Source organism: Nicotiana sylvestris, chromosome 4 (assembly GCF_000393655.2).
Source record: "Nicotiana sylvestris chromosome 4, ASM39365v2, whole genome shotgun sequence".
In the NCBI taxonomy this organism is placed as follows: domain Eukaryota; kingdom Viridiplantae; phylum Streptophyta; class Magnoliopsida; order Solanales; family Solanaceae; genus Nicotiana; species Nicotiana sylvestris.
Window position 1 is genome coordinate 158,487,661 of NC_091060.1, and position 12,085 is coordinate 158,499,745.

The 12,085-nt window shown below is 34.8% G+C and overlaps 1 protein-coding gene across 1 annotated transcript; it reads left to right on the forward strand.

Moving 5' to 3' along the window:
- Window positions 1-2,099: 2,099 nt before the first annotated feature.
- Window positions 2,100-6,745, forward strand: LOC104225116 (polyadenylate-binding protein 2-like). The gene is made up of 9 exons (XM_009776884.2): window positions 2,100-2,617; window positions 3,458-3,576; window positions 3,901-4,557; window positions 4,654-4,731; window positions 4,821-4,910; window positions 5,222-5,359; window positions 5,776-5,952; window positions 6,022-6,225; window positions 6,305-6,745. Exons 1-9 carry the CDS (start codon window positions 2,329-2,331, stop codon window positions 6,539-6,541), a joined length of 1,989 nt encoding a protein of 662 aa, XP_009775186.1. The 5' UTR covers window positions 2,100-2,328; the 3' UTR covers window positions 6,542-6,745.
- The last annotated feature ends 5,340 nt before the right edge of the window (window positions 6,746-12,085 follow it).

Sequence of the window (12,085 nt, forward strand, 5' to 3'; positions counted from 1 at the left end):
TAAGTTGATACATTTTCTATATTATAATTTTATATGTTAATTTATTATTTATATGTTAGTTTATTATTTTATATGTTAGTATTATTTTATAAGTTAGTTTACTATTTTATATGTTCATTTATTATTTTATATGTTTGTTTCTTATTTTATACGTTAGTTTCTTATTTTATATGTTAGTTTATTATTTTATATGTTTGTTTCTTACTCATCTATTTTTGATAATGGAATTAAATAATTACTTTTCATAACTATACATGATTTAATTATTAAATATTCATATAAAAATAGACAAATATTGTTATTTTTATTGTTATTTTCTTACATTTGTTGACTAGAATCCGAGAGAGTTATTTTGGGGTTAACAGATAATTAAATGATTAATTTTAATAACTACAAAGATACTACACTAAAGGACACTACATTATAATTACGGGAACTACATTAAAATTACGGGCACAACATAATACTAAAGGGAACTAAATAACATTAAAGTCAGATATTAATAAATGTAAAACAATAACATCTAAATAACACTAATTATTCATAAAATAAAAATTTATCTATTTTTTTTAAGATAAAGAGATGATTAAAGCATTCACCTGAAAAAGTAAATAACAAACAGTAGAAACAAATAATAGTTCTGTATTCTTGATGCAAAATTCTCACAGCCAGCAAAACTAATACTCTATAACTCTTAATGAGACAGTAATTCAATTTATCTATTTTACTAATCTTTTAGCTCATAAATAATCTAATCCGGATAAAAAATAACAAATTAATTTAATCACAAAATAACCACGAAAATACATATACCACAGTAAAAAATAACTAATAAACAACTAATAACATTAATTATTCATAAAATAACAATTCTCTATTTTACTAATTTTTTTAGCACACTAATAATATAATCCCGATAAAAATAACAAATTAAATAAATCGTAAAATAATCACGAAATAACATAGAACACAGTAAAAAAATTAACTAATATGTGTTTTTTATACATGAGTTTTAACAAAAACTAAATCGGAAAATCTCAATTTTAAATTTTTTGATAGGCGAAGATGTGGTGATTTGGAATCTGAAACGAGCAATCCACTACACGATAACGCCTTAAATCCGATGTTAGCTTGCTACAATACCGAGAATCTACATTTTTTGTGGGATCACCGACACATTTCTGTCGAGGTGTCACATATAAAACACAACAAAATTCACATTTTTGTTTCGACAAAATAATGACTATTACCATCATTCCCTTAGCTTTAAAATTAGTCTCACCATTTTGTTACAATCAAATATTATTGTAATAAAGGACTACTTTTTGAAATACTTCATTCGGTTCACTTTGACTGACTTTTTGGCATTTTTCTTATGGTCTATTCTATTTAGTTTTTTCAAATATCAAGAAATAATTAAAAAAAAAATTAAAATTATTCTTGAAGTAAAGAGTCTAGGAGTATTTATTATATTTTTAGTGAACAAACTAAAATTAATATGACCAATTTTATTATTAATTAATACGAAAAGATAGATTTTTAATATGAGCAAAAATAATCAAAAATCAATTAAAAAAGATCGCATGGAGTATGAGATGAAAATTTTAGAAGTAGTCCAATATTTATTTGCACTAGATTTTATGACACACATAATAACCTTTTTTCCTTTTTTCCCGAAACACATGATCCTCACGGACCTCACCTCTAAAATAACAAATGTACTTTCGACAAATCACCTTACTAATTCAACACTTCTCCAGTAAAAGCGGTAAAACTCAGTCCTTTTTAATCTAAGGGTAATTAAAAATGCGTGGTAAATTTTGCTGCCACGTAATATATCCCCGGATAAACCTGAAAGAAAATAAACAGAAATCCACGTTCCCAAAAGACTCGTGCTCACAGCATACGTGGCAAGACTTACCGCAACAGTCAACAAATGCGAAACACTGAATCACGTCCTTTTCGTCAATTGCTGAAATAGCTAAAACGCTTCGATCATCCAAAAAATATAATAGACGGTCCAGATTTGTTAATCACATCATATTAGGGTTCTTGTCTCCGGCACTATAAAAACCTCACAGTTTCTTCTTTGCCGGTTTGCGGTGCAGTTTTCTCTGCCCTCCCCAAAGCAAAAAATTATCCTAATTTTTCTTTTATATATATTTTTGTCTCTCAGTTTACTCACCTGCCGCCGGCGCCGTTCAGTTCTCCGACGATAACTTATCCCCATTTTATCCTTCCAAAAAATCTTCTAGAATTTCACTCTGTATCCAATTTTACTGTTCTAGGGTATTGATAAAAGGAAGAAAGGAATTTGTCTGGAGAATTATGGCGCTACAAGTGCAGCAACAGACTCCGGTGGCGGGTCAAAATGGTGTGGCGGCTACGGCTGGTGGTGGCGGCGCCGTGGGTTCACCGCCGCCGGTGGTAGGAAACAGCCAGGTTGTTGTGTCGACGTCACTGTACGTGGGTGACCTTGATTTTAACGTGAATGATTCGCAGCTATATGATCTGTTTAACCAGGTTGGTCAGGTAGTATCAGTTAGGGTTTGTAGGGACTTGAGTACTAGGCGATCCCTTGGTTATGGCTACGTGAACTACAGCAACCCGACAGATGGTTAGTACTGTTCTTGAAACTGTCTAATGTTCACTGTTTTTAGCATATGCTTATTGAGTTTAATATATATATTATGTGTTCTAGAACAATTGATAGTACTAAGCTGCAATGCTAACTAGCTGAGGTTGGTTATATGGATCCTGTATTAGTTCTGTACCATATCATTTCACTACAAAATAATCTGTCCGGAATTTTCAATTTTTTTGGGGGTTTCATTTAAGCTGAAATAACGCTTAGGTAGCAGCTTCTTGCGCGTTGTGGTTGTAGAAGTTTGCTTGTGTTACTTGAGTTTCTTTTTATTGATAAACGAGAAATCCCTGAGCTCCAGTGTAGCGAAACTTGATAGATAATGGACCAACACCTTTGCCTATTTTCACTAATATACTAGGCTTGTGAATAATAAACAGGGCACAAATGCTTATCAAATTGTTCCACATAGGTGTGGGCGTCATTGATCATTTGGAAGTCTTTTTTCCTAAAAGAGCTGAATTTCCCTTGCTTAGTTTGAAAATTTGTTGGTAATAATTTCATGGGCAGTCAGTGAAATGTATCATTTAAGGTTGTGATGTTGTTAATTCTATGTGACTTGCTCAATGCTGTGTGGAATAGAATGTGCCAAATGGTTAGAAGTTAGGTTGAATTGGAGTGGTCCTTTTGGGTTCTTCATTTTTCTGTTGTTTCATATGGTTTTGTTTTTTCTGTTCTCCCTTTGTTGTTTCTATTGGTTATTACACAGATTCACTGGTAATAATATTCCGGTGAAGATATAATGCTTATGTATTTGTTCGTTTCCAAACAATAATGTACGTCTAACATTTGTTGCCTTTTTTTAATTCACAGCCGCCAGGGCAATGGAGGTGTTGAACTTCACTCCTATTAATGGGAAGTCCATTAGGATAATGTATTCTCATAGAGACCCCAGTATCCGTAAGAGTGGAGCAGCTAATATTTTTATTAAGGTACTTATAGCTGAACCTGAAATTTTCAAGAATATTTGATTTATCATTTGATGCCTCCTCCACATGGCTGGAGCTTGCTTGAACATTTAAGTATAGCATGAAATAGGTTATATGTATTTTTTATCCGGGACTGAAGTATTTGTTGCTTACAGATAGCTGAATACATTTTTTTCATGGACCATATGCAATGCTTCTTTTATTGCCGATTAAAATAATCTTTTTTGTAATCTCGTTGAATATCTTAATCCCTGTATTACCTGCATCTGTTCTTGATGTTGGTTTGTTGTTGTTTTCTTACACGTGGGCATTTGTTTTTTTGTACAGAATTTGGACAAGTCTATTGACAACAAAGCTTTGCATGACACTTTTTCAAGCTTTGGGAACATTCTTTCTTGCAAGATAGCTACTGATTCTAATGGCCAGTCTAAAGGCTATGGTTTTGTACAATTTGACAGTGAAGGGGCTGCTACAAGTGCAATAGCTAAGTTGAATGGCATGCTTATCAATGATAAGCAGGTGTATGTTGGGCATTTTCTTCGTAAACAAGAAAGAGATTCTGCAGTTAGCAAGACTAAATTCAATAACGTCTATGTGAAAAATTTGGCAGAGTCCACAACAGATGAGGAACTGAAAAATACTTTTGGTGAGTTTGGTAATATTACTAGTGCAGTAGTGATGAGGGATGCTGACGGAAAATCCAAGTGCTTTGGGTTTGTCAATTTTGAAAGTGCTGATGATGCTGCTAAGGCTGTTGAAGCTTTGAACGGGAAGAAATTTGATGATAAAGAGTGGTATGTTGGGAAAGCTCAGAAGAAGTCTGAAAGGGAACAAGAACTGAAAAGCAAGTTTGAGCAGACAGCTAAGGAGGTAGTAGATAAATACAAAGGAGTTAACCTGTACATTAAAAATTTGGATGATACCATTGACGATGATAAACTCAAGGAACTTTTTTCAGAGTTTGGCACAGTTACTTCTTGCAAGGTAAACTGCGTATATCCAGGAACCTAATTCACTTGGACATACAACTTTTTGGCATTGGCTTAAGCTTTAGGCCTGTTGTGTTACTGTATTCTGCAGGTTATGCGAGATCCTAGTGGAATCAGCAGAGGATCTGGATTTGTTGCTTTCTCAACTCCAGAAGAAGCTTCCAAAGCTGTAAGTTATTGTTTGTGCGAGTTTTTCTTTTGGGTTGATGAGATGCTGGTTAAGATGAAACATTCTTTTTAATTTTTTGGGGGTTCAAGCTTTCTGAGATGAACGGGAAAATGATAGTTAGCAAGCCACTCTACGTTGCATTTGCTCAGCGCAAAGAGGAGAGAAGAGCTAGGTTGCAGGTAAGAATCCAAGCGGTCCCATTCTTTTGACATATAGATTAAATTTTCGAATACTGCTCTATAGATTGCTCATATTTTCTAGCAGATAATAATGTATCTTTTCAAACTTTTATCTTCTTGGCTGATTTCTGGTGAGGCATCTAAAAGAGGTATTTTTGAACTGTGGCTCAATAGCTGATATGATCTTTGCTGATCACTTCAATCTGCACTAATAATTTGATCTGTCAAATGTGTAATATATCGTCCCTTGCGGGACTTCAAATAAAAAATTGTGTAATGTATGGCATGCCGCACTGCTCTTGTATTCACAGGCACAATTTTCACAACTGCGACCAGTTGCAATGGCTGCATCTATGGCTCCTCGTATGCCAATGTATCCTCCTGGTGCTCCTGGTATGGGACAGCAACTATTTTATGGGCAGGCTCCTCCTGGTATGATACCACCCCAGGTAACCATCTTCCTTGTGGTTGTAGTATCAATACTAGCAATGCTTGTGGATCTCAGTCTCTTGGGTTATTTCTGGACGTCCGTTTCATAGTTTAATGTAATTGGTTGGAATAGTGGTTTCTGATTAGAGGACAAGACTACGGTTCAGGATTGCCTAAGTTTGAGTATCAATACTATAAACTCTTGTCAACATCAGGTTCTTAGGTTACTTCTGGATGTCATTTGCACAGTTTTTTATGTTTTTGGTTGGATGGTTGGTTTGTGATTATAGAAGAAATGTTCAGGATTGCCTAACTTCATATGGTTGAGTCGATAAAAAGTAATAACGTCTGGGAACTTTTTTTCTCTTTCTTTTGGGAGAAAAATTAGGATTCTATGAGAATTGTGTTCTGTATAGTAAAAAGAATGTTGTTTCAGGCTGGTTTTGGCTATCAACAGCAGCTTGTTCCTGGAATGCGGCCTGGAGGAGCTCCTTTGCCCAACTTCTTTATGCCATTAGTCCAGCAGGGTCAGCAAGGCCAGCGACCGGGTGGTCGACGTGGTGCAGGGCCTGTGCAACAAACTCAGCAGCCCATGCCCATGATGCAGCAGCAGGTTAGTGTCTCTTATCTCTGTTGTAGAGTTTATCTTTATGAAAGAGAAGTCCTGAAATCATCTTTTCAGATGCTCCCAAGGGGAAGAATGTATCGGTATCCACCTGGTCGTAATGGGCAGGAGGCGCCAATACCAGGCCTGGCAGGGGGTATGCTTTCTGTTCCATATGACATGGGTGGCATGCTGCCTCGAGAAGCTGCTATGGGACAGCCTATGCCAATTTCAACATTGGCTTCTGCCCTCGCAAATGCACCACCTGAACAGCAGAGGACGGTAAAGTTCACTTAGTTGCATTGTTATTTTGTTGCCCACTTTAGTTTGATTTCTTTTAACATTGTGCATTATGTTGCAGATGTTGGGTGAAAGTCTGTACCCACTTGTTGATCAGCTGGAGCACGAGCATGCAGCAAAGGTGACGGGCATGCTTCTTGAGATGGATCAAACTGAGGTTTTGCATCTGCTTGAATCACCAGAGGCGTTGAAGGCCAAAGTTAATGAGGCTATGGAAGTTTTGAAGAATGTTCAGCAGGCTAATAGCCCTGCTGACCAACTAGCCTCTCTCTCCCTCAATGACAACCTTGTGTCTTGAGTGATTATTCGCTGTCCAAGTAATGTGGAAGTCTCCTTTTTGATCAGATAATTTCCTTGGTAGTGAAATAGATTTTGCTAGGATGAGCTTTTCAAGATAACTTTTTAGGTTTCCTTATAGGATGTTTTATTTTGGATTCCGGTTAGCTTTATACATTGTGGAGGTTATCTTCCTTTTATGTTATGTTATCCAGTCTTGAATCTATTATGCTTTCGTGTTCTGAATTTCACTATCCGGGTGGGCCATCTTTCAGTCTTTTTGGGGTTTTAATCTTGTATTACAATGGTAAGTCCAGGCAACACAGGTTTGATCCCGGGCATCGGCACTATGAAATTTGATCTTCGGCAGAATCTGGATTACCGTATGGTTAGTTTTAACTACCTTTTTGAATAGCATGGGGTGGATACAAAAGATTTATGAGACCGGTGATATGGGTTATAACTCATTTTGAGATAAGTATTTAAGAAAATGGGAAATTAGTTCAAGAAATCTGAATTATTTCCCAGTGTATGAGATCTTCAATAATTAATTTATTGTTTGGTTCGGTGAACTTGATAATTGCCAAATGTTAGTCTTTTAAGTGTCAACTGCATAATTACGTTACGTGTGTGTTAAAGTTGATCTCCGCTTGCTCAAATTATTTGTTAGAACTTACAACCTCTATTGGAGTTTGATATACACAATTTATCATTTTTTAGAACTAAACATCTGTGATCTGACGATGACGATAACAACAGTCCAGTGTATACAAGTGGGATTGCGGGAGAAATAGGATGTAAGCAACTTTACCCTGTTTCATATAGAGATAGATCTTTAGCTAAAAAAAAAAAGATGAAGAAGCACTGGCAGTAAGTAATAATCATACAAGATCTTTAGGAAACAAAATACAAGATAGTAAAAGAGAAGATGAACCCGGTTTTAGATAGAGATAGATCTTTAGCTAAAAAAAAAAAAAGATGGAAGAAGCACTAACACTGTAATAACCATACAAGATATTTAGGAAACAAAATACAAGATAGTAAAAGAGAAGATGAACCCGGTTTTAGATAGAGATAGATCTTTAGCTAAAAAAAAAAAAAGATGGAAGAAGCACTAACACTGTAATAACCATACAAGATATTTAGGAAACAAAATACAAGATAGTAAAAGAGAAGATGAACCCGGTTTTAGATAGAGATAGATCTTTAGCTAAAAAAAAAAAAAAGATGGAAGAAGCACTAACACTGTAATAACCATACAAGATATTTAGGAAATAAAATCCAAGATAGTAAAAGAGAAGATGAAAGAAGTAAGGATAGCAGGTAACAACAGTACAAGATATGTAGTGATAGCAAACTATGGGAGTACTGATGGCAAATAATAGTACAAGATATGTGGTAATAACAGACTAAGGATAAAAGAGACTAATGATAAAAGGGATACTATGCTAACACTAATACTATTGAACTGACAGCTTGTTTGGATGGTTGTTATACATTGTATCGTATTGTATTGTTATTCCAAAACAATGTTTGTTTTGATTGTTTATTTAAAATTGATTGTATTTTATGTTAAATCCATTGTTTCATAACAATGAAAAGTCCCATTTTTTTAAACAACCAAATCGTATGGTGGGATTATTTCATATTCTTCTTTCCAATCATGTCCTTACTTATTGTTCCATAATTACAATTTATCCTTTATCTTATTTTATACTTACTCCACCCAAATATATATCCGTCGTCCTCACTCCAAGTTGTGGTTCGTTCTTAACCTCGGGAGCAATTAAAATACTGTTAGTAATTTGCAAAAGTATCTATCCCATGTACTTCTCAAACTATTTTTTTCTATTAGGACTCATTTCTACTTTCGTACTATATAAATTTGTTTTTGTTGTTCCTGTCCCGAACTGTTTATGCTATAATAAAATTTATGTTGATCACATTTTATTTATTGAATTTTTTGTGTGCAGCCATATGTCAAACTGGCTTAGCAAGCCTTTGCAATTGACACAAAAATATTCTTGTCCGTTGGATACCATCTTGTGTGTATATTGGCTCCATCTTATGCATATATTGGTAGATTTATTGTTTTAGTACTTCTAGTAAGTAACCCGTGTTAAGTACATGATGTTAAACATGAAGTATCAGGCTGCCTTTCGCTCTTCATCTTTGTTCACAATTTACAAAATGGAAGAACTTTTCTCGAAGCGTATCTTTCTCGTCAGTCAGCTATTAAGCGAGTATTGTTTAATCTAGGGAATATTAATATTTAAAACAACTCAAGGTATTTTAGTAAACTTATTAATTACAGTACAATACGATACAATCATACCAAACAACAAAAATATTATTTAACAACAACAAGTGATACAATCTATTCAAATATTGTATCCTTAAAACGATACAATACAGTACAATACGATACATTATAACACGATGGATAACAATGATCCAAATAGAGTGTAAGAAAGACAAAGGGAAACGCTCGACTACCTACTAACTTTCTACCCTAATTCTCGACCTCCACACCTCCTATCAAGGGTCATGTCCTCGGTTAGCTCAAGCTGCGGCATGTCCCGTCTGATCACCTATCCCCTAGATTTCTCTGGCCTTCCTCTACCCTTCCTCGTGCCCCCAAGGCCAACCTCTCGCATCTCCTGACTGAGACATCTGTGCTTCTCTCTTTAACATGCCCGAACCATCTTAGTATTGCCTCTTGCATCTTTTCTTCCACAGGAGCCACTCTCACCTTGTCTAGAATAGCTTTATTTCTAATTCTATCTAACCTAGTATGCCCACACATTCATCTCAACATCCTCATTTTCGCTACTTTCATTTAGGGGTGTACAAAGGAAACCGACAAACCGCACCAATCGGATAATCCGAGTTAAACCGAGAAAAAAATCCGACTATGGTTTGGTTTAATTTGGTTTGGTATTGAAAAAAAAACCCGACCATAATTGGTTTGGTTTGGTTTAAACTAAAGAAAGTCAAACCGAAACCAAATCAACCCGACATTACATATATAGAAATTTTAGATATATTTAATATATAAATATACTTATTGTGATGTAATTTATAAATATTTCTTAAAATTTTTCATAATTTTATCTTTTAAGGTATTATTTCAAGGTTGGACTTAGAACTTTTGAATGTTCCAATAAGTTTTATAGCCATCAACATTAGTAAACTAAATAATGCTAACAAAAGACATTCAATTCAATACTATGAACGAGAATGTATTGAATATCTATATTTTGTTTTGCAATAATTTAGATAAAAATGCATAACCTATTTTTATTTTTCTTTAGCGTTTAGTCATGTAATTAATACTCCCTTATTAGCCCACTTATTTTATCATGACTTAGTACTTTTAGACTATGTTTATTTTTATTATGGATTTTTAATTAGCAGTATTTATATTACATAATTTTATTGTCTTTATTATTGAATATTTTAGGATAATGCCATGACACATCTCATCTTTTATATTATTTTCTAGGAAAATACTTTATATAATTGTATCTTACTAGGATTAAAGAAATATTTTAAGCACAATTTATATGTTTTGTTCTACGAAGAGTTTATCGGAAAAAAAACCCCGAAAAAATCCGAAAACCCGAGAGTAAAAAACCCGAGTTTTATTGGTTTGGTTTGGTCTTTAGATTTAATAACCCGACACAATTGGTTTGGTTTGGTAATTGTAAAATCCGAACCAACCCGACCTATGTACACCCCTACTTTCATCTGCTAGACATGAGAGTTCTTGGCTGGCCAACACTCTTCCCTATACAACATAATCGGTCTAACCACTACCTTGTAGAATTTACCTTTAAGCCTCAACGACACATTATTATTGCACAAGACATCGGAAGCGAGCCTTTACTTCATCTACCTTGCTACGATACGATGTGAGACATCTTCATCAATCTCCCCATCACTCTGAATTACAGATCCAAGATACTAGAAACTCTCTTTCTTGAGAATGACTTGCATACCAAGCCTCACATTCTCATTCTGTGATGACCCAAAATGTCATCTTTAAATTAAAAAATCATCTCGGTATTTTTAAGACCTTAAAAGCGGTATCAATAATTTCTCGACTTGTGTGCGCATTCCGTATAATTTTTCGGAACGTTTTTATGTAAAAAATGGATTAAATTGTGAACTAGAGCTTTAAAACTCAACTAAGTTGACTTCAGTCAATATTTTGAGCAAACGAACTCGGATAAAAGTTTTGACCATTCCGGTAGTTCCGTATCGTGATTTGGAACTTGGTCATATGCCCGAAATCGAATTTGGAGGTCCCTCGATTAAATTATCGCCATTTAACGGAATCTAGAAATCTAAGGTTAAAGACTTCTTAGGTTTGACCGGAGAGTTGACTTTTTGATATCGGGGTCAGAATCTAGTTCTAAAAAATTTCCTAGCTTTGTTATATCATTTATGACTTGTATGCAAAATTTGAAGTCAATCGGACTTGATTTGATAGGTTTTTGCATCGAATATAGAAGTTGGATGTTCTTAGTTTCATTAGGCTTGAATGGGGGCGTGATTCACGATTTTAGCATTGTTTGATGCGATTTGAGATTTTGACTAAGTATGTATTATGTTTTAGGACTTGTTGGTGTATTTTGTTGAGGTCCCGAGGGCCTCGGGTGGATTTCGGAAGGTTAACGGATATAAAAAGGCTGCTGAATTTTCTTTTACAACATGTGAACAGTACCGTGTACAATACCCCGTGAACAGTACCGTGTACAGTATAAATGCGTGAACAGTAACCTCTGAATTCTGGACAGAATGTTTATTTCTGAAAATGGGATTTTTGTCAAATTGGAGCTTGGGAAGAAGCAATTTTCGAGAGATTTTCAGAGAAAACAATGGGGTAAGTGTTCTTAACTTAATTTTGGTTAGATTACCCGAATCTATTACTAGTTTTGGTATTAAATCTATGAATTTAGTTGAAAGAGTTTGAAAACTCTCTCGGAACCCCACGGGAATTTTTTTAGTGCAATTTCGGATTTTTAATGGAAAATGTAGAATTTCATATGGAATTAATTCCTATAATTTTTATTGACTGAATCGAATTGTTTATGACTAGATTTGAGAATTTCGGGCACGAATTCGCGAGGCAAAGGCTTGTTGGAATTTTGAATTGGTTGCAAAGCGAGGTAAGTGTTTGGTCTAACCTTAGCTTGAGGGATTAGGAGTTGTGTCTTAATTGCTACATGTTAATTGTAGAGTACGACGTATAGGCATGGTGACGAGTATCTATACGTTGGTGTCAAGCATGTCCGTGAGTCTTGTATTATAATTGTTATGACTCCGTTGTGGTTTATTGCGCTTCATATGTTATTATCATCATTGTTCCCTTGCCAGGATGTTTGTTTGATATTATTGTTACCTTGCCAGGATGTTTGTTTGATATTATTGTTGCCTTGCCAGGATGTTTGTTTTGATAGTATTGTTCCCTTGCCGGGATGTTGTTGAAATATTATTGTTCCCTTGCCGGAAAGTTGTTATATTGCTCTTGTTCCCTTGCCGGGATTCCTTGTGATTATTG

What these genes read in the sequence shown, in the direction of transcription:
- LOC104225116 (XM_009776884.2), top strand. Translation starts at nt 2,329, where the DNA reads ATGGCGCTACAAGTGCAGCAACAGACTCCGGTGGCGGGTCAAAATGGT. An exon ending in CAGCTAATATTTTTATTAAG is followed by an intron (nt 3,577 to 3,900) that starts GTACTTATAGCT and finishes TTTTTTGTACAG; the next exon opens with AATTTGGACAAGTCTATTGA. An exon ending in CAGAAGAAGCTTCCAAAGCT is followed by an intron (nt 4,732 to 4,820) that starts GTAAGTTATTGT and finishes TGGGGGTTCAAG; the next exon opens with CTTTCTGAGATGAACGGGAA.